General features: G+C 45.3%; 1 protein-coding gene and 1 long non-coding RNA gene across 12 annotated transcripts in view; one reads left to right on the top strand and one right to left on the bottom strand.

The window, feature by feature from the left end:
• Positions 1-13,331, top strand: part of LOC116455678 — a 19,385-nt gene extending 6,054 nt beyond the window's left edge. The window contains exons 4-7 of one of the 3 annotated variants that reach the window (XR_004244449.1): positions 715-762; positions 1,024-1,294; positions 4,825-4,960; positions 13,247-13,331. This is a non-coding gene — a long non-coding RNA (uncharacterized LOC116455678). Of the gene's footprint in view, positions 1-714; positions 763-1,023; positions 1,295-4,824; positions 4,965-9,948; positions 11,016-13,246 lie in introns of those variants that run through there. The other 2 variants (XR_004244450.1, XR_004244448.1) reach the window with 2 other exon arrangements.
• Positions 10,898-21,931, bottom strand: LOC116455673. Of its 9 annotated transcripts, none has more exons than XM_032133810.1 (12): positions 20,570-21,927; positions 18,459-18,580; positions 17,896-17,944; positions 17,583-17,626; positions 16,794-17,443; positions 14,959-15,064; positions 14,557-14,703; positions 14,310-14,370; positions 14,009-14,189; positions 13,818-13,928; positions 13,359-13,470; positions 10,898-12,998 (listed from the first exon to the last, which is right to left on the bottom strand). In XM_032133810.1, the coding sequence occupies exons 1-10, from the start codon at positions 20,811-20,813 to the stop codon at positions 13,922-13,924; spliced, it is 1,611 nt and encodes a 536-aa protein (XP_031989701.1). In that variant the 5' UTR covers positions 20,814-21,927; the 3' UTR covers positions 10,898-12,998; positions 13,359-13,470; positions 13,818-13,921. The 9 variants fall into 9 exon arrangements, with proteins under 9 accessions (XP_031989701.1, XP_031989705.1, XP_031989700.1 ...); XM_032133814.1 differs by having other exon boundaries at positions 17,583-17,629; positions 18,459-18,551; XM_032133809.1 differs by having other exon boundaries at positions 17,583-17,629; positions 20,570-21,926.

Genomic DNA, 21,931 nt, shown 5'->3' with positions numbered 1-21,931 from the left:
TGTTCTCTTTATTTTGAGGCAGTTTTGGTCAGACACTTGAAGAAGTAAATTGTTCTCTCATTGATGAATCAGAAAATAAGAATGAAATTCATCCATACCTTGACTGTCTTTGAGAGGTTTATGAACCAGGTTTTGATGGGATGCATATTGGGGTTATAGATATGTATCTATAGGGGCTTTAATGGGATCCGTTCACGAGGATGAATTTTACCCCATTAGAAAACATGGGGCTGGGCTACAATTTATTCTGCTTTTCAGCTTTAAGGGAACACATAAACTGTGAGCTGATCACAAATCTTATCACATTCTCTAAAATCTTCTGTGTAACCTGTACTTACTGCCAGTGCCAGACAGGCTGCCAGCACCAGGACAAGTCCAGTGGTCACCCCAGCAATCGCTGCCCAGTCAGGGCTGAGGAGCAGCTCCCTTTTCCTGGCAATTCCCACCTGGACAGCGAACCTGGGAATGCTGGGGAAGAAGGGCCCTTCCTCATAGCACTGTCCCCCCGCTGGCATCACCCTGAGGTACTGCAGGACAGGACAGAGAGGCCAGGCACGTGTCAGTGCATCTAATTTCATCTTCATGATGATTTAAACACATCTTTTTTCTCTTACAGAATTCAAACTTTGCAGGAATTGTGCCATTTTCCCCTCACAGAAACAAACTCGTATTTATTTCTGCGCTCTAAAAAGATGTTCACTGTTATTTTTACAGCTCCCTGTGTTTCCAAACTTACACCTGGAGCATGAAATGCTTTGCCAAGTAAGTAAAAATGAAGGATTTCTGGGTGCAAACCATTCTCTTGTGCCGGTTGCTGCTCAGCCGGAGCACGTAAGTGCCGGGGGCCTGGAACTGGAAAAGGAACAAGAGGAATTTCTGTGAGGTTTCTCTGATTTCTTCCCTGAGGCTTCGGAAATCTCCCCAGTCAAATGCAGCGTTTGTGTTGTACAGGTTGTTTCTAGGAGGGAAAAGTACAAAATTTCTCGTCATTGCCTTTTAAATTTTAATTATTTTTTCTTACAGGCTCATGATTAGGGTGGACATTTATAAATTCAGAGCTGTTGCTCGTCACACCAGTAAATGAAGGAGCATCAGTGGGAGTTCAGGCACTGAAATGTCCCCACAGCTCCAGTATTTCCTCACCCAACTTTGTTTTGGGCTGCTCCAACCACCTATCCCCCAAACAAACACAGCAATTAACCCTAAGGAGCGGGAATTTTTATTTACCAGGGCAAAAAATAGTTACTGAGAGCCCTTCTAGGTCAGAAATAGCATTGCCAAGACATCAGGAACAGTAAGTACAAGTTTATTTTTGCCTATTTTGATAAGTAAATGTGAATTTCTTAATGACTTAAATGCTGTTTCCTACTGTGCACAGTGAAAAATACATTGAATTATGTTTAATAATGAGAATTCTACTGTTCCTCCTCATGTTTCCTTTCAATTCCATGTTGGAAAAAGGTGAAGAATTTCTCTTTGTTGAACTAAAAACGCATTAGCTGAGTTCTTTTTTGTTCTTAAATGCACTTACACATCATAAACTGGGAAATGCTCCCTGGAGACAACGAACACGAGGGTCACATTGCCACTGATGCAGGTGGTGGGATTGAGGATGCCAAGAAATGTGGGCTGGGATGTGGAGTTGGGGGGGCTCAGGCTTTGTTGCCGGGGCTCCCTGCACTCCTCGTGGCCAGAGGGATCTGTGAGAGCACACAACACCCTCAGGAGATAGAAATATAAACAGGAATTTCTAACTGTAAGTGTAAATACACACACCTATATATATATATATATATACACATATATATATTAATATATATACATATCTATTAAATTTACATGTATATGTATATGTAAATTTAATGTCCAGAGCTGGGTTTGCTGTCCAGACAGCGTGAAAAGAGAGAAACAGAAAATTCCAGAATAATCCCAGGGCTGCCCAAAACAAGGAATGTGAGCAGAAAAAGCCCCAGCAGGACCTCAGGAGCAGGATGGATGTATTGAATTCTGTTTATTTTAATAAGTGGTTGTTATTTGCTGAGGGAATTCCGTGGTGCTCCCTGCAGGCGCCCTCCAGGGCGGTGGCGGGGGCTGCGTGCACATCACAAAGCACAATTAATTATTAGAATCTCTCTCTATTAAATACAAATTTAGGGGCTTTGCAGGAGAACTCACCTGGAGCTGCTGCTGAAGGAGGATTCTTCTTATGAAGAGATGAAGCCTCATTCAGCATGATGAGGTCATGAAGTAGTTGAGGGTCAGGATTATACACCCCTAAAAATCCTTTCTCTGGAGGGGTATAAAAAAAATTTGGTCATTTCTGGTTTTGAGCATGAATTTTGCTTTGAATTTTGCTTTTCCTTGTACAGTATCTGCTCCCCAAAGCCCCCAAGCACGACTTGCAAGCTCTAAACTCAAATGGGATCATTTTTAGCATATTCTTCTCATTCTAGGGCAGTTTTAAAAATGTTTGGGCCTTGCTCAAAGCCTTTAGGGTTCGTTTGATGCAGCTACTGGTTTAACCTGGCTCGAGTCAATGAACCTGTGCAAAGAGCACAGGGGCAAAGGAGTCTTTCCTAATGCTGGTATTAAATTTCCTGGCTGTGCAAATTGTGCTTTTTGGCCCAAATCTGGAATTCTGAGGGAAAAATTTTTAACTACTTTGAATTTTACTTGGTAAAAGCACATTAAATTCTAAATCCCAAGAAAAATATCTGTGCAGGTGAAGGACTTGAGAAGGGATTCCTTTGCCAGGCAAAGGGATTCTCCAGCTCTTTGTATTGTAATTTAGGAAGGAAATCCCTGAATATTTGCCCTTTCCTGTGCTGCTGGAAATACACAAATTTCAAATGGATGCTCTGGGATTGAGCAGGATAAATTTTGTGTGTAGTGCTGAAGTCCTATTGCTGTTCTCAGGATATGAACATGGAGATCTCTTGTTATTTGTGTTTTAAACATCGTGGAAAGGCTTTTTGTGTGCAAACCCCATTTAACACCCCAAGAATGCCCCAGCTGCTGCTGTTCTTTCCCTCACCGCTCATCTCCACGACGTGTGCTGGATGGGTTTGTTGGCCTTGTCCTGCAGCACAGACATCTTCCAAAGAGAAATTTGGTCTTGGTAGAACCATCCTCAAACCTTCTAAGAAAACAGCAGTCTAAGAGAAAAATAATTCAGATTTTTTTCACCTGAATTCTTTTAATGGATGAAATATAATTTAAAAGTGCTTTATGTGTGTAATAGAATAACGTTTGGGCGGTTTTGTTTGTTGCATTCTATAATTTTTCTGAGCAAGAGGGAATGAGGGTTAGAGCCTGACAAAAGTAGGGAGATGGTGGAAATAGCCACAGGTTTTTTCACCTTGCTCCCATTGCTGTGAGTGATGAAAAGCTGAGCTTTTCTCTCTGCACAGGTGAGCTGCAGGGTGGTTTTTTGCTGCCTTCTACACTGAGCGTTGCACACCCTCTCCAGGCTGTCAGAGTGACAAATGCAGAGGCCAAGAACTTTGTCATAGCCTTGGAAATCGCTGGGGACAGCACAGACCTGCGGGAGAAGAGGAAGGAATAACAGGGCAGTACAGGAATGTCCTCAAGCTGAAGAAGAGGCAAAAACTCCTGTGCAAACACGAATAACTCTGATTTCCATGCTGGCTGTGCAAGAGCATGCTGCGAATAACTCTGATTTCCATGCTGGCTGTGCCCTGTGAAGGAAGAGCTTGGGAATTTTGCTTTTCGGGGCGTTTTCTGCCCAGTTTTGGGATTTAACAAACACAAAAATGGAAATACCTTCTCGGAGCAGTAGCGAGCCCATCCCCTCTTGGTCAAGCACTGCCCCTCCTGGTTCCGGGAGGCTGAGTCCCGGCACACGGGGTAGGATTGTCTGACACAGAGGCTTCCATCCCTCCCAGACCTCCTGAACCCCGGGGGGCAGGTGCAGAGAGCGTCACGAGGCTGGAAATTAGAACAAGGATTTGTTTAGGAACCTGCAGCTTTGATGTCCACACAGCACCCTAAACCTTCCAGTGAAGGGGAGGATTGATATAACCCTGAGAAACTCAGAATATTTGCGAATCTGGTGTTGCCATCCCTCTCCCTGTGGTTTTTTGTGGTTGGCAATGAGATAAAGAGAGAGACAGCGAAGGCAAGAATGACCAAAATGCGAATTTCTCCTGGTGGCTCAATGTGAATTTCTCCTGTACCTGGAACAGCTGCCCTTTCCCGAGGCACACACAGGTCTGCTGCCCTTCTGCAGGCTGTGCTGCCTCGGAGCCACAGGGGAGACAGGATTTTTGGCCAGGCCTGGGGTTGAAGAAGTCCACGGGGCAGGGCAGGCAGCGGTGGGAGGGCAGCGCTGCCCCTTCCGACCGGAACGTCCCCGGCGGACACGGCACCGCGGTGTGGTTCCCTCCGGGGCAGAAAAAGCCTTTGAACAGCAAAAAATTCCTGTCAGTTTTTCTTCTGCAAAGCAGTTTGCTGTGGAGATGAATGGCTGTGTTTCCAGTTTAAATAGTGCAGTGTATTTATCTCATAAATCAGTTAAATGCATCCTGCTTCAAAATATTCCCCAGTTTCAATATTAATTACACAGTGCACAAAGGAACTCCGACAATAAAATCCAGTGCTCTACATTTGTTTTTTGAGCTTTCTTACCTGTTACAATATGAATTTTAGCAAGCCTAGTTGATTATCTAAGAATTATTGTAGCAAAATTCAAGCCTGATTTCGTTTTTATTGAGGAATATGTGACTGAGAAGCAAATAATCTCTGGTAAATTATCCACAAATACCTGCTGGACAAATTGGCAGCCTCTGTTCTCTTCTTTTGCAGTGAATCCCTCTCTGGCATTCCTCATGATTTTGAAGGTGTGTTTCCCCGCTGATGCCTGGCAAGGTTGGAAAAAGAGAGAAGAAGAAGAGGAAAAGGGCCATGGATTTATTGCACTGAGCAGCTTGAACCACCAAAGGTGGGTAAGTAACAGAGAGGCACCAGGAGAGCTTTCCTTTCCTGCTGAATATTTCATGGCCAGGGAGAGTTAAAAGATTGGTGTGAAATATTTATGGGAGCTATTTGAGCCCCACAGGTCACAGAGCAGGGCTGTTCTCTGCCCAATCCAGGGAATATTCATATGGAATAAGGCCAGGGGGGCGCTGATTTGTGATTACAGTTTGCTCCTGTGTGAGCTGAAGTTTCAGGGTCCCTGCAGCAACCCTGGGTTTGGAGAGTCCACAAATCCTCATTTTACCACAAGGGATCATTAGCTGATGTGGGATCAGCTGGGTTGTGGATTGGGGATAGGCTCATCCTAAACTGCGCAGCCCAAAGCCAAAAGCTCTTGAGAAATTGGTGTCTTTTTGGAATTTACCATAAAAAAAATGTAATTATCCACGGCTGGGTTGCCCCCTCTGGTTTTCAATACCTAGAATGCAATTCACGGACCTGCTTTTGAAGATCTCTAGGGATTTTGGAGGTGACAAACGTGGGCAGGGCTGCTGCAGCCCAGCGTTATTCCCACAGCAGAGGGCAGCCTGGCTCCCTGCAGGATGGAGGAGGAGGGGATTGATGCCACATTTCACACGGATGGCACTGCCGAGCCCTTGCCCTCGTAACCCAGAGCAGATATCGCAGCCCCTGCCCGCCTGTGCCATGCTGGAGATGTTCCACATCCAGCACAGGCTTCTGTTTTCTCGTGGAGGAATTTATAATCAAATATTCCACAGCATTTCTGGATGGCTTTCCCCATCTGCTCGTACCTTCTGTGGCACGAATAAATGCACATTTTTCTTAAAGTTCCTTCACACAACTGCTTATTCAAGGACCTGCAGCTGGGTGGACTTTCTAGGGACGCAAGAAGTGAGTGGTTTGCGTATTTTGATTTATTTTGAGGGGCAGTCTGGGAGAAAAACAGAAGAGAGGGGTTTTCAGAGAGAGGAGATATTTATTTATCTGTTTGCAAAAGTTAGGATTGTGATTCAACTGGCAATGTGCAGAACTTGCCAGAAATTGTTGCTCCTTGGACAAATCTCTGATGTTCCAGTGAAGGGATCAGTTGCTTTTTACACACAGGAAAGCCTGGAGTCCTCAGCCAAAGGCCGTGCAACAGAACATCCACTAAAATTCGGCTCTCAAAGTAGGATTTGCTTCCATCCGAATTGCCTGCGCTCTAAATTGCAGCCCAAACCATCCCCGCTGCGTGGCTGCCGCAGCTGCAAGTGCCCGAACTCCCTCCTTGGCTGGGTTCGCATTCCCTGAGCGTGCCTGGAGCTGCCCCCTTTGGAGAAATCCTGCGCAGAGGATTCCTGGACCAGGCTGGAATGCAGGAGCTGCCTGTGCTCCTGCCCATCCCCTGTCCCCTGCAGGCTCAGCCTCAGAGCGCACCCAGCAGCAGCGCTCCCGCTCCTTTAGGAAAGGAATCCACAGCAGGGCCGCAGGTTCTGGTGCGCGGAATTTTTTAATCTTTTATTATTTATTTTTATCCAGTGAAGATTAGGTTGGGCGAACCTCCCAGCCCTGGGTCTGGCAGAGTTCAGCTTTTAGGAATGCGATGTGGAAATGACCCCAGAGATTCCCTGAGGGATTACGTTTTGTAGGCAGGGAACAACAAAGGCAATTAGGAGCTTTCCTTCATCTAGGAAGTGTTTCAGAGTCATTTATCTGCTGTTTGCCACGCAAATCAGTGTCCAGCGGTGATGGGCCCAGAATAAATAAATAAAAAAATAAACAAACAAATGCCTTGTGATAAAATCTGAGCCCCAGGCTGGTGATTCCTGGCTGATAAGCAGATGTAGGACTTCCAGTTTCCGCAGAACTGATCGCCAACGCTGTCCCGTGTGCCAGGCTGGGCTTTCCTGGCAGGGAGGGGAATTTAACAGCCCCATAAAGCATTTGGTGACTAATCAAGCCCAAGAATTTATGCCTGAGTCACTCTCCCAGGCTTAGCTAACTTCAGTCATTGCCTGCTTTTGCTTTTCAGTCCAAGCAAAGGGACAAGAGAAAGAGGGGAAGACTAAAAAATTCAAGTTTTCTATTCGGTTTTCAAAGAAAATGAGCAGGCTCTTGAGTAAATAGCATCTAAATTCACGTTATTATTATTAAGCGCAGAAATTTCACACCATCTCAAGCAGCTCCTGAAAAGAGCAAAGCAAAACCAGCCTCTTGCTGCTCTGGAACGTGTGAAATCATCCCTGACGTTTTTAACAGGAGTTTTTAAAGTCATATAATTATTTTGGTTTGGAGTTCTCTTGTTTCTCCCCTTGCTGGACTTAATCACTGCTGTTTTCAGTCTGTGCCACAGCAGATTTGTGCTATTTTTTAGCTGTTTTAAGCTATTTTAAACTGTTTTTCTTCCTGGGCATCAGGGTTTGAGATTATTTATTTTAATTACATGATATCTGAATAAGTAGGTACTGACCTGTGGTTAGCAAGTCAGTCAAGCCATATTTTGATCTTATTTCTCTGTAAAATTTCATAGCTGAGAAACTTCTAAAGGAGCCACAAGTGGATTATGTTGACCTACAAGTATTTGATGAACCTATTTTTATAAAGTATTAATTGTTTTCCCACATAAACTTTACTCTCCAGCTGTTATTTACAGCAGGTTTTGGCTCTGCTGTATTTAGATAACCCTTGGTTCACAATCACATGAAGAGAAGTTGTATAAATGCTGAAATAATATGTAAGGCTTCCAGGGAAAGGCTGGGCTGTGACTTTTGGGACAAAGCCAAGGGCCTTGGGGTGACTTTTGCAGGAATTGCCCACAATGAACTCTCGGAGGACTCAGGACTCTGAAATGTGCAGCTTATCTTGAACTGCACCACATAAAATCCAAGCATGTGCCAGCACACCCTGTGGCTGTGCAGGGTCATTTGTCACCTCCAGAGCAACAACCACCCATGAACTGGGGCTCTGAAAGTGGCAGATTCTCTTTTTATTTTCCTTCCTCGTCCCATATTTTTCTATTGTCTAGTTCTCCTTTTTCTCCTACTGTTTATTGCTTTTCTTGTTTATTCCCACGATTCCCCAGAAAGGATAATGTTGGGTTTTGGGGGATCAAATGGGTACAGGACTTCTGGTACTTGGGACTGGATTTCTGTGTTGAAAAACAAAAAAACAACCCCAAAGGCTGGTTATTCTGAGATAATTCTGAAAAGCCAGCTGAATCACAATTTAAATTTAAACAAATGAGGATGGAGGCCAAAGAGAGCTCAGAATTTATTCAAATCCCACGGACAACACAGCGCCTGGAAGTTGTTTATTTTCACTTGGGCTTTGTAGTTGTATTTTTGCAACGGGATTGATTGATGGGTTAAAATATAAATTTTGTCTGCAGCTTTGATTCTAGGGGAGGAGGCAACGTGGGGAAGTTAAACCCCAAAGTTTATTTAATCAGCGAGGGTATGAAGCTGAGGTTTTTGGGTTTTAACAGACAAGTGGAAATAAATACCCTGCTGTGAGCAAAGAAAATAAACAGCCCTGTTGGAATAACCTCTATGACAAGGTAAATGTCACCAGCATGGAGTTGCACGGTGTGTGCTTCACCTCAGCAAACAGCAGCTTGGTTGTGAACTCCAAGAACCCCTGGGTTCTGCAGAAGCTTATCAGTTTTAAATATCAGAGCAGGGATTGCTGTAGTGTGTGAGTAATGATTCCAGCGAAACGAAAGGTCACGTTAGCTGGGAGTCAAAACATGCACACCTGGGAGCACGGGGAAATGAGAGCAGGACCTGGCCAGCCTAAAGCCCTGGCAGATGAATTTGTGCTCGCTGGTGTTTCCTAGAGCCTCTCTAGCAGGCGGCCCTTTCTTGCTTAATTAAAATGTGATTTCATCGCAGCCTCAGCAGAGCTGCAAAAAACCACCTTTTAGTCCTACAGAACCTTTGGGGAAGGAGCAGAAAGAGCTGCTGAAGGAAATTAAACCTGGAGTTTTAAGGGGGCTGTGCTTCTAAAATGCTTCAAGTCTCAGGGATTGTGAGGGTGAAAATCCTTTTGGCCTCTGTGTGGAGCTTTGAAGGCAGGTTGGTGTGTGTTCCTCTGCCTCTAGCACACAATTAGCTGCGAATGCCTTTCTAGAAATAATTGTGGAGGATTCAAAAACTGGTTACTCATCAGCAGCAAAGGGATCCAGGGGGTTTCATTTAAAACAAAGCAAACCAAACTTAATATTTCAAATCTGGCACGAGGTTTTTGTGTTAGTTCCTGCTGGTGATTTCCTTCAGGCCTGACTGGGTGTTTATTCTGGTTTCTGCAGTCGTGGTGTGGGGATTTCTGCGTGTGCTTATCACCCCACACACCTCTCAGTGTGTGCTTGCAGAGCTTGTTATGCTCAAAAGAACACAAGACTTCTGTAAACTTCTGGGGCTGTTGCTGATGGATAGAGATAAAAATTAGAGATAATTAAGAGCTGGGACCTACCCAGACAGGATTCTCATGAGTGTAGCAGCTTCTATGGCCAAGTACGGAGCAGAGCAGTTGCCTGGGGCAACTGGGGAACATTTTCTTGGGGTTTTATACCTGGGACATGAGGTTTTATCCACCAAAATCCTGCTGCTAAGCCAAGTGACCCCCAAAACTGGGCCACTCAGGGTGGATATAATATGTAGGATGGCTGGAGTGACAGCCCGCTTGTTTCAAGACAGAAGGAATTCTTTAGGGCACATCCTGCAGCTACCAGGTGTTAAAACTGAATGTTTGTCCTCAGAACAAGTGAAAAATTTGGGTAAACATTGATGAGTGAGCAGGATGAGGCTCAAAAGTGACCTGCAGCTGCTGGCTTGTGTTTGTGCCTGGGGCGATGTGGGACACGAGAGCTCTGCTGTCCATGTCCAGTTCTGCCCTCCTTTTTCCTTTCCCTGCCTCTCCCCACTGTGCTCCCTCCTGGAAGTGCCTGGCACACTCAGCTTTCAGTTAGTGGGACTCCCTCCTCCAAATTTATTCCATCTGCTCTGCTCCCCACAGCTGCAGAAACGTGCCTGGCTTTAAACCGGATCCTTCGCCTTCCAACTTTCCCCAGCCACAAAGAGAGCAGGAAAATAAAACTCCATGGGCGAGACTGCTCTGAAAGAATCCAAACCTGCCAAGGGCTCGGCCTCTCCCTCCTCCCTGGCTCGGGAACTTGGCTCCTGCAGCCCTGCTTGGAATCCAGCCTGGCTGTCAGCACGTGGGGCGAGAGGTGAGGGATGGGAATGGGATGCAGCAGTGCAGAAACGTGAGCATTTCTTCTCGAGTGGCAGCTGTTGATCTGTGTTCTCAAAATATCCTCCAAAGGGCTGTGGGTTATTTTCTTCAGTGTCCAACCCCCTTCCAGCTCTTTTCTTGGCTCTTCGTCTTAAAAGATCGGATTTGTTTTGTTTGTCTGCTGGAAGGAATTGGGTTTTTTTAATATAATTTATTTTCTTTGCCTGCCTGTGGTTTACTTACAATCATGGCATTGTTCTCTGCCTGCCATTATCTGCTTTAGTGGGCAGCAGTCCCTGTGCTCCTCAGCTGAGGGTTTTGGGCTCTGGGAGTTGAGATCTTGTCTCAGCAGCCTTGGGGAAGAGCATTTGATGCAAAGGTCAGTGCAGCAAATCAGGCTTTCAAGGACACACTTTGGGGGCTGAAAACCAAACAGAGGGTTTGGGCTGGGTTTCTGCTGTGGGTGAGGTGCCAGGCTGGGGGGATGGGGTTGGGAAGCAGCTGGATCTCTCCAGAGTGGGAGACTCTGCCAGGAATTTGGGTGTTGTAATTCCCTTTGGAATCAGTGGTGGGAAAGGGGGATGCTGGAGGATTTCTGTCATCTTAAAAACCAAACCAACAACAGAATCTTTACACCCTCAGCTTCTAAACTCTGCTTAATGTGTTTTTTTGCATGATGTCCCTTCTGTTGTGAGCTTAGTACGGATAGAAAAGTACAGAAAAACCAAGGTACTGCATGAAATAATGTATTTATTGCCAGAGGAAGTGAAATGATGTAAAGCCACCTACTAACAATGCAATTCTTGGATAACTGTCGTCGAATATACTTTAGAAGCAAGTTAATCTCTGAGTATATTGAATATATATGAATATATTATATTCTATAGATAGGAATAGTTTAATACTCCATCAGTTTAATGTCTTTTCACCTGAATGGTTCGCATGACTAAAAAAACTTGATTGTTGTATTCTTACATGAGAGTTTTCTATGCTTTTTTAAGAAATCCTGTGAGAAAATTCAGTTTTTTCCCCTGCAAATGCTTGTGGATGCTCTTCTCTCTGTTCAACACTCTGCTTCATGCTCGTGATGTAGGATTTCTTGGTCGGTTTATAATGAAAATAAGGAGTTGGATCTGAACCCTTCGATCCCACAAATGGAAGCTGAGTTAACCCAGAAGTTCCTCCTTAATTGTCTTGAAATGAATAAAAAGTTCTGGGAGAACAGATGTGAGTTAAAAGGCAAACACAAAGAAGGATGAGTGGTGATGGGGGGACAGAGAGAGAAATAACCAGAGAGGAAAATATCTGTAAAACCTGGGACAAAAAGGGAAAAAGAAGAGACTTCACATGGTTAAAACATGAGGGGAAGTTAAAATTGAGATATGCAACTCATCATGAGAATAACAAATGATATATATTTTTAATGAAAACTGAAAGATTTGAATTCTTATGTCTCACTCAGACAAGAAAAAATACAAAAGAGAACTATTTAGCTGTGCAGGGCATCAGAATCATGGGATATGACCCAAATCCATTGGAATTAACTTCAACATTGCCACTTCTCAGTCAAAGTTAATTCACCTTGTGCAACGTAGCTCTTGGAGCTTAACACTTAAGGAAACCCCATAACACGAAAATACCTTTTTTTACATGAAGCAAATGCAAAGGGTTCATTAAAAATATTCCCCAAACATGCTGAGTACTTAACACTGGATCCTGCAGTGGCTTCACGTGGAAAATCTCCCATTCTCCTCAACAGGAGACACGTGAGGGGTTGCTGGATCAGTTGGTTTTTGGCTTTAGGTTCTGTAAAAGTAGAATTGCTCCCTATGTAGCAAACAGGGAAGTTTCATAGAAACCAGCAAACTCGCAACCAGAAGTTAAAATTAAATGAGAGTAAGTCCGGGAAGAAATAATTTTTTTAAAAAATTATCTAATTTGTAGTAATTCTACCAAATAACTTGGCTTTCTGGCAGTACAGGATAATTTCAGCTCCTTGTTACCCTCCCAACTTGCAAAACTGCTTTGTGTAAAAAATAATCCTTAAAAAGCTGTTATCTATTTAAATTCTGTAAATTTTATAAATTTTATATTATATATACAAATGTTATAAAGTTTTTACCTTTATAAATGTAAAATCCTCTGTTAGATCTGTTAGAAAGGACCTGATTTGAAATTCTCTGTCCCGGACTTCACCTACAATCCACTATTGGTGCAAAATTCTGATTGCATAAATAAAAAGCTTGATTTTTGTTGAGAAAAACATGCTCAGCACGATGTTTCATTTTGGAAGGACTTCACCCCGAGACTGCCTTAAAGTGTGACCACTCCAGCCTTGGCCAAAATCAGAGCCAGACTGCAGAAAATATTAAATATAACTCATCAGGCTCTGAATTCCCAGAGCTCCTGTTTACAATGACTGAGATTTTTCAGTCTATCTGAATGTTGAATTTGGAGTGTAGAGACCAAAACCCTCAAGAGCGGGTCTTGGATGGTTAAAATCTTTCTCTTAGGCTGAACACCTGCATGAAAAATCGCCAGAGCTTCAGACTGTGGGGCAGCTACACCTCAGACCTGAGCAGAGAAGCACAAATTTGTGAGAAAATGAAGATCTAATTCTACCTGGAGCATCTAACACTGAATTCCTGGTGAAACCTGCACTGAGGGTTTCTCCCTTTATGGGTTTGCTCTATAATTCTGGGTCCAGATGAGATCTTTCCAGCAGTCAGTTCAAGCTGCAATATATTCTATATTTTACTGCCTGTCCTCTGGTTATTCTCCTGCAGCAGGTGGCCCACGAGATGCAGGTGAGGTGAGTTATCAGCATTTCCCTGGAAGGCAATAAAGCAGCAAATCTCAGCTCAATCCCCAGGCCAGGTGTTCCTCCTAAAGCCACAGATTTACTGCTCCCTTTTCTGCCTGGGTTTGGATGAGAACAGAGGTTTGCAAGGAAAATAAATTGTGGGCAGGCCTCTGGGGTAAATCCAAAGGCTCTGATGAGGTGCTGGGTGTCTTTTCCACCAGCTCCATGCCGTGGAGGTTTGGACTCAATGATTTTTGGGTTCTTTTCCACCCTCAGTGATGCTGTGGGATGGCAGAGCAGGGAAGGGACTGGGTTGAGCCACTCCATCACAGCTGCTGAGTCAGAAAAACCTCCAGCTACCTGAACTCAACTTCCTACCACAAAATACCTTTGAGAAGGACATCAAAGAGGTCTGAGGATGCCATGGAGCAAGGTTCAGGTAAGTTGTCTGCTGCTGGGGCACTGGGTATTCCTCTGGGAGCATCCAGCAGGATGTAGCTCTGTACAGGTGAAGGGACCAGAACAGTGAATTTCCAGTTGAACTGGATTGAAATGATTTTTTTTCTCTGCTGTGTTTTCTCTCCTGTTAGAAGAAACTCAATGACTTGAAATGGGGCTTCAAGTCTGTATTTCTAATTGAAATCTTATCCTATTCTTACATTTATGACATGTACTCTGGTGGGAACTCTTATCTGACAGAGGCAAAAAAGACCCTGGAAAAGATAAGAGAGCTGTAACCTCTTTTTTTTTTTTTTTTTTTTTTTAAAGCACTGAATATTTGCTTAATCCTGGAAAATAATCCTGGAATCTCTGCCAGACATTGCCTGTGTAAAGCAGCCATAGTTACCTCTTGAAGAACATCTTGTCCTTGGGGTTTATGAGTCTGAAGCAAACACATGAGCTCTGTGTTCTCCTCGAGTTTTAGGCAGGTGGTGGAGATTGGACATGAATTCAGTACCTGCAGATGACAGCAAATCCTGTGATTGCACAAGGATAAGAACACTTAAGCCAGAGTAGAGAGCCTGCCGTGAGCCTCACCTGCAGCTCAGGCTTTGCTCCCATCTGCAGCAGGCAGAGAATTCCCTCGAGGATTTGGTCTTTCCGCAGTCTGAGTCTCCCTGACGTGAACCTCTCCCCTGGTCGGTGTCGCTGGCAGTGCTGTGGGATTCTGTCACCAGGACGGTGTGGGCGAGAGCAGCGCAGTGCAGGGGGGTTAAACCTGCGGGGAACACCCCCGGGAAGGTCAAAGCCAGAGCCTGCCCCCTGCCTGCGGTAGATCTGTGTTTACAGATCGGGGAGGATAAACCCAGCACCTGTGCGGTTCAGCTTTGCCTCTTACCACAGTGGTCAGGCAGATCCACTTCCACACACACCCCATTGTCTTTGCAGCTTTTCAGGACCTGAAATGAACAATATCCAGGTGATTCCTCACCTTTGGCAGTGCCAAAATACCCTTTTCCTCCCCCAAATCCCTCTGTAACCCCATCAGACCAGAGCTGTAGGGAAAACCCCGGGATATTTTAGACACCAGAACATGCATTTGTTGCTTTTGCTCCACTTTTGCCTGATATAAACACCCAATTCACCTGCAGAACTCTCAGGTATCCGTTCTCTGCACACAGGTGGAGGGGAGTTTTCCCAGAGCTGTCCTGCACATTGACACTGGCTCCCAGGGAGATCAGGTCGCTCACCATCAGGTGCTGGTTCTTTTCTGCAGCAAGATGCAAAGCAGTCTGAGAAGGGAAGAAGGGCAGAAAGTTGCAGTGAAAGGCACAAACAGTTTTAAAACAACAATGTTTTTTAGATAACAAAATGGGGAGTTGGGATTTTGGGGCTCTGTTGCCACTTGTGCTCCATCATTCCCTCCCCATTCCTGTTTCCCTTCTTTTCCAGGACACCAGAAGGATGCTTGGTGTTTGGCTGGGGTTTGAAAGAGGGTTGCATGTGATAAAAAAATGACTTTTTTTCTTGGCAAATCAGCACCCTACCCTTTTCTCTGCATCCTTCTCGTCGATCTTGTTGAGGGATGCAAATCTCTGTGCCAGGGCGAAAGTCAGAGCCCTCCTTCCCTGGGCAACAGCCTTGTGCAGCAGCCTGCAAGAGAACTCGGTTGGGAACAATCAGAAGACAAAGGAGGGGTTAAAATACCCCAAAGGAGGGGTTAAAATACCCCAAAGTAGCAGGGAGAGCGTATTTTAAAGCATCAAATACTGAGGCTGGAAAATACTGAAATCTTGGGATATTCAAGGGTTTATTACTCTCTATAGTTGCTGCTTTTGTCTGCCAGGATTTCTTGCTATTATCCCATTCCTCTCCAGCAGCTGCTCCGTGATTCCTTGCTGCCAACAATCTCTGAACAGGGAAAAGGGTGCAAGATCCCTAAAAACTAAGGGAAACACTCGCTCTTAAAAGAAATACTTCCAAACTGGAGTTGAGTCCTGTGGAGGAGAAGAGCTCAATTTCCTCTGGCTGTTCAGTCTCACTGAACGACTCAGATTACTGCATTTCACCCCAAAAAAAGGCTCTTTTATTTTATTTTTTTTCTTGTAAAATTGGGCATGTCTTCCTTTCCTCATGGAGGAAAAATTAATGCAGGCATTGGTTATACTTATTTATTTGCTCTTCCCTTCTCTTGTAGCAAAATATCCTTAAATATGCCTGAACAACTCTGATACTTCTTGCTGGGTCTGGGGTCTTTTGTTTGTTTGATCTGGTTTTGGGGGTGTTTTTGGTTTTTTTGGCGGATTTTTGACCCTGTTCACCATTCAGAACGATCTTATTTAGTTTGTACTCCTGCCTTTGAGTGTTGTTTTGAGTGCAGAATCTTTATAAAAGTGAGTTTAGGAGTGAAGAAATTTTTGCCTGTGAATTTTACATGGACACGGGAGTAGAAATCTCTGAATTTCTTAATTGTGATTCATTTCATTCACGTGTGAGAAATTTTTTGTATATTATTCACAAAATTGCAGGAAATATGAAAATAGGTGGCTTATTTGTTGTTTACTCGCTGGAAAGTGAAGCCTAATTTTATTATTGCACTGAAAATCATTATTCTGAATGGAACGTGGTGCTTTAGGGAAGAGGCCAGTGCTGTGCTTGGTTGTCCCTGTGTGGGGTTAGCAATGTTTTAAATTTGGAGCAGGAATTAATCTCTTTCTCCCTAAGACTTGGATAATTTATAAACTATGCCATGATTTCTGTCAATCTGATTTGATACCACCTATCCCAATCTACCTGAACTGCATAGAAACTAATTAGCTATTTTAATTTATTTCTTATAAATGGCTATTTTCTCCACAAGCCCCCTTCCAGGGCAATCCCGGGGTGTCCTGGGATCAGGAAAACCTTTGCTTTTGTTTCATTTCCAGCAGAACAGCCACTCCCAGTTCTTCAGGAGTCTGTGCTCCAGACGAGCAGTTTTTTGTGTAATCCTCCCATCCATTTTTATTAGCAGCTAATAATACAAATAATTACCCTGAGAGTGTCTGCAACGTGGAAAAGATTTTTTTTTTGCATATCTTTTTTCTTTTTCCAGTACTTATTTTGCTTGATTTTAATTTTCGTGTAAATCCCCACAAATACCTCTCATCCTTAAATATTTTAACGCTCTGAATTTATCCTAACATCAGCTGTAGCTCAGGAATATTTCTGTAAATACAGGGTATTTATATTTTTAATATCCACCTAAAATTCTATCTATCGATTCAAGTTTGAGCTTCCCCTTGAGCAGAGAAGCTTTTGCTGCAGGCAGCAGGCGAGTCTGGAGCAAAGTGATGTCCCCAGGGAGCAGAAACCGAGGTATTTCAACAGAAAAATCGAGGACCTGTTGCCATTTTCATCGGGAGCGAGCAGTTTTTCCGCCGGGATGTTCCTCAGCAAACTTTCCTCCCTGTGCAGCTGGAACTGGAAGAAGGAGAGGGCAGAGAGGTCCTGCTGTGTGAAGGAGGTTGGGGTCAGCCTCGAATGTCCCTCGGTGTCCGGAGAGCCCCTGTGAGCTTCCAGCAGCATCTCTGCCGGGCTGAGGAGAGCAGGCGTGTCCTGGGATGGAGAATTCCTCGGGAAATCTTCCTGGGAGCTCGGGAGCGCATCCTGCATCCACCAGCCGCTCCCTTTCTCGCCCGTCCTGCAGAACATTCCCGGCGAGCTGGACCCGTGGGTGCTTCCCTGCTCACCATGGAAGGAAGGCTCTGCCCCTGCCCGCAGGATGAGGTGGAAATCCTTCAAGCAGGACTCCTGGTGAAGCCCTGCTGAGCTGCGCTGTCTCCCCTGCAGGCCACCAGCTGCCTCCTTGCTCGCCACACTTTGCCACCGGGAGCTTTGCAGATCCGTGGAGAATTCCTGCCAAACCCCATCTGGCACGGGAGGCGGAGGCTCCTCCCTGAGCTGGCTCTTGTTCAGATCCTCCTGCAGCACCTCCACCAGGATGTCGAGGTCCTCCAAGCCTTTGGGGCTTTGCCCAGCGCTCTGCTTGCTCTGAAACAGCAACAGGAGCCGGGGAGGGCGGAGGATGGGGGAGGGAAGCAGACATGAAGTGTCCTGTTCTCCCTCGGTGATAGAACAGGAATTCTGCCCCGGGAGCCTGGCAGAGCGGGGTTCAAGGTGTTCTGCATACCTGTCTAAGCTGTTTCTCTGTATAAGGGTGAGCTCTTCTCTTCTCTGCTGCAAAGAGAGGAAGAAAAGGGCTGCTCAGAGCTGAGGAGAGGCACACAGAGCAGAGATTCCCATCAGTCCTGCCCCAGATAAGACATAGATAACCCAGACAGGGTGGTGATGCACAGCTGGCTGGCCTCCTGCAATTTAAGGACAGCTGGGACCCAGCAGGGACCACTGACCATGGGACAGAAGTGGTCTGGCTCTTTGGGTACCTCACAGTGATGATCCTACTAGAAAAGGAGGCTCTGTTACCAAGTGAGGCGTTTCCAAACCTGTTTTTCCTGAGGATCCTTTGGTTACCGTCTTCACTGATGAGGCTTCCTGAGGAGACAAAACCACCCAGCTTCAATGTGAGATGCTTACACGCGAGAGAAGATGAAACAGTGGCAAATATTGTAACATGAACAGAGTGAAATTGCCTCCTGTGCTATGGATTTTGCTCAGCAGGGGCTGCAGGTGGAGAGATTTCCATGAGTGGGTAATTCTTGGCAGCATTATAAAGATCTTTACAGCAGCCCGGGAGTCTATCAGCTCCTTGGGCTGTTTTTGCAATATTTTTACTGGGTTTTGAGCCATCTTTGGCTTGACTGAATGATGTACAGCATCCATGGCATGGATGGGTTCCTGCTGTCACTGTCAGAACTGTTCCTAGCCCAGCCCTCATTCTGTTTAAAATTTGGTTTATTCTCCATTTTTATCGAAAGCACTGATTTGGTGGCTGGAAGAGGCAGCAGCTGCAGGTGTGACCCCTCCAGAACACTCAGTGGGGTGTGACTGTGGGCACCAGGATGTTGCAGCCCCGGGAGGAACCTTCCCAGCCTCAGGGAGCCCTCACCTTGCTGTGAGCCGCATCCAGGCCTTTGGAGAGCCGGATTTTCCTCAGCAACTCCCGCACCGGCATCTTCACTCTCACACCCATGTAGCGCTTCTGAGGGGGATCAGAGCTAAGTTCAGAGTCTGGAAAAGTCACAACACGATGCTGAGAGTAACACAGTTCTCTGAGCTGTTGGAGAAGGGTGGGAGGGTGAGGTCAGCCTGGGGAATGGGCTCGGATTCCAACGTTCATCATCAATCGTGGGAGATTTCCACGTCTCCCTGCGTGTTCCTTGGCTCTGGCCTCCTCTCTGCTCAATAGTTCCTTTAATGAATTCCTCCTCAGTTTTCCTGTGTGCCACAGAGCACAGATTTGCTTTTGGGGAATGTGTCAGCAGTGTTTAGGTCTCTGCCCCTCTTACTGATTTTCCTGTGTTGTGGTAAATCTGCCTTTGCAGTTTCCTGTGCTGTGGCTTGGTAATTTGTTATCAGTGCAACAACAAGGAGCAGAATTTGTTCAAAATTGAGATAGGGATGCTCTGTCCAGTGGCTTTCCCTCATGGCTCTCAGTGTGTTTGGAGGTTGTGCTGTGATTCAAAGGGAAACAATGATTTTCTGCACTGAAATGAAACAGTTATTTCAGCATATACCTCATTGTCCAAACAGGCTTGCTCTTTGTCAAAACCAGCTGCTCTGTGATTGTTTGTGTTAGGTCTCTTTGCATCTGGTGCCTGTATCCCCAAACTTGAAAGACTTGCCCAGATTAGGAGCTTAAATCCATTGGCTTTTGAAATATCTTTTATGTAACGCTGTTGTTCACGTCCCTGCCTCGTGTGTGCCCCCACTTGGAATAACCCTTATAGAGAATGCTTTCAGAAGCAGCCATTAATATTAGAAAATTATAGATTTAATGCCTATGACCAAGGTTTTCCCAATAAAACAGACCGTGGAGAAAGCCACAGCTCCAAGGAAGGCCTGAGCTTTGGGAACCAGAGCGTGGGATCCTGAGAGCAAGGAGTCATCCAGCAGCAATGCTGGAGCAGGGAGAAGCTTTCTGTTCCCACTGCAACTCGTGGCAGAAGGAATGAGAACAGCTCTTGTGATCAAACACAGTTCAGGATTAAACAACACAGCCTGAATGAAAAAGGTGCATTGGGCCAGCAGCTCGTGGTGCTGGTAAATAAAACGTGAGGTGCCTGAACCGATATTCCTGCCCAAAACCTGCGTGTGCTCTGCAGGAGCTGCTGAGATCTGGCTGGGCCCTGCGGAGGGGAGCCCAGCAGATGGGAATGGTGCAGCTCCTGGGATGTCTGAGAGGAGGCAATCCTGGCAGGGGAACCAGCCCCACAAGAAGTGGTTTCTTGTTGCGTGATTTTGTTTCCCTTCCCTGCTCCAGGCAACGAGAGCTGACACCCCTCCAGCAGGAGGGAGGCGAAATCCCGAGCAGCAAATGGTGCCTTTGGAATGGAGATGGGGTTGTTGTTTTGTGCTGAAGATTTCTGGCACTTCTCAGTGTTTAACCTATCACTGAATAATTAAAACCTCGAAAAGCAGAGTTTGCTTCTCAGACTTTTCTAGAAATGATTCCTTTTTTTTCTAGTTTGGTGTTTGGACAATGAATTATTTACTTTTGTAGAGTATTTTAAACGTTTCTCTGAAAAGCTTATAATGAGCCAGTAAGATTGCTAATATGTTGTTATCTGGGAAGATTTTCCAGTGATGGATCAGATATATCCTAGGAATGGAAGAACTCTGCAAAGGCACTGATTCACCAAACACACTTTCCTGTGACTTTGCAATGTTAATAACTCAGAAAGTCACATCTATTACCTAGCTGTTAATTCAGAACTAAACTTGAAATTCAGAACGCAAACGAGCAGCAAAATGCTGGAGATGGACAGAAATGATGGAATATTTGGCATCCTTTAGAAACCAGAGCCATTTCTGACCTCAGCAGCAGAACACAACAAAATCCAGCCAAGCCTGAGAAGGGGGATGTGCTGAACATCTCTGATACGGTTGAGCTTGGTTTGTGCTGCTGCTGGGCCACTAAAGCAGCCCCAGGTCCCTGGGCTTCATCAGCTGGCAAAAGAAGCACAAAACAGGAAACGGGAATAAAGATTTTTCTCTTACCAGCAGGAGCAGGCATCCCTGGAGGTTTGCATGGAGGAGGAGGGTGGTAGATCTTGGGACTCGCAACGTTCAGCTCAGTTAATCCAGAATCTGGCAGCGATGGGCTCTGCTGGAAGCAGCTCTTGGGACTGGCAGTTTCTCCAGGCAGTGGAGACCCCTGGCCTGGGCTGTAGCCACAGATTTTACTTTCGCTCATGTTTTGGTTGACAAGGAGCTCAGGACTCATGCAGGCTGTTTGCAACATCTCCACTGTGTGTGTGTGTGTGCAGGGAAAGATGAAAGAGAAGAGGGGAGGAGAAAACCCTGTTCAGTTGTGTTTAAAAAAAAAAAAATCCAATCCAGTTTCACATTGAGACCATGGCAGTTGTAATTAATCCTCCAACGTAATTAGCTGGGTCCAGCTTCCCTCTTCTCTTTGGAGCAGCAAGTTCCAGCAGCGGAAGAATAAACCCAGTCTTGGAATCCCAGCAGCCTCTGGAGCAGCTTTTGAGAGTTTCTTGGCTGCAGTTCTCCTTTGCTCTTTATACTCAGGTATGGTTCAGAGGATGGCAGCCTGGGAAGGCTCCACCCTCTTTCCTAACAATCCTGAGCAGCTGATGAAGACATTGCTTTTCCCAAGAAAAAACTTAACTGCAAGTTGAAAAAAAAAATTTTTTTCCCCTGCTGTGTGAAACAGAAAAATTAAATTCTGATTGATTTACTGGGAAGGGAAAAGCAACCTCTGACTTACAGGGTTGTGCAAGTGAGTGAAGTGGCAGAAGATCCTGAATTAAATGTTTTGGGAATTATTCTCAAAAGGGGTTTTCAGCTGGGACAGAGGGTTAGTTTTGTTCTCTGTAGCTGGTGCAGTGTTGTGGTTTGGATTTTGTAGGAGAATACTGGTGATACCAAACTGATGCTGCAGGGGTTGCTCAGTTGTGCTTCCCCCAAATCCAAGAATTTTCAGTTTCCCAGGCAGGAGGTGCAGGAGAAGCTGTGAGAGAGCAGGGCCAGGAGAGCTGACCGTGGCCAGAGGGACATTCCATAGTGCAGAAAGTCGTGCCCAGTGTTATAAATGTACTGTGGTATTGGCTTTTCGCGTGTTACATAATTGTTATGAATGTATTGTGATGTTGGTTTTTCTCATGTTCCCTAATATTAGAAAAACTTTGCCTGGGTTCTGTAATGTAATACTGTAGAACGTCTGGAGTTTGTGTTCCACAAGAGCTCAGCATAAAGGGAAATAGCGGAGAGGGCGTGGAAATTTAATGTTGAAACAAATCAGACGTATGAGGATGATGTGTGAGGACCTCCCTGTGCCCGTTCCCAGCCCGGCTCTCCGCTCCACAGCTCCCAGCCCGCCGCTTTCGGTGTCCCTGTGCC

Source organism: Corvus moneduloides, chromosome 25 (genome assembly GCF_009650955.1).
Source record: "Corvus moneduloides isolate bCorMon1 chromosome 25, bCorMon1.pri, whole genome shotgun sequence".
Lineage (NCBI taxonomy): Eukaryota > Metazoa > Chordata > Aves > Passeriformes > Corvidae > Corvus > Corvus moneduloides.
Note: the sequence above shows the minus strand (reverse complement) of the source record. Positions and strands in the feature narration are given on the sequence as shown.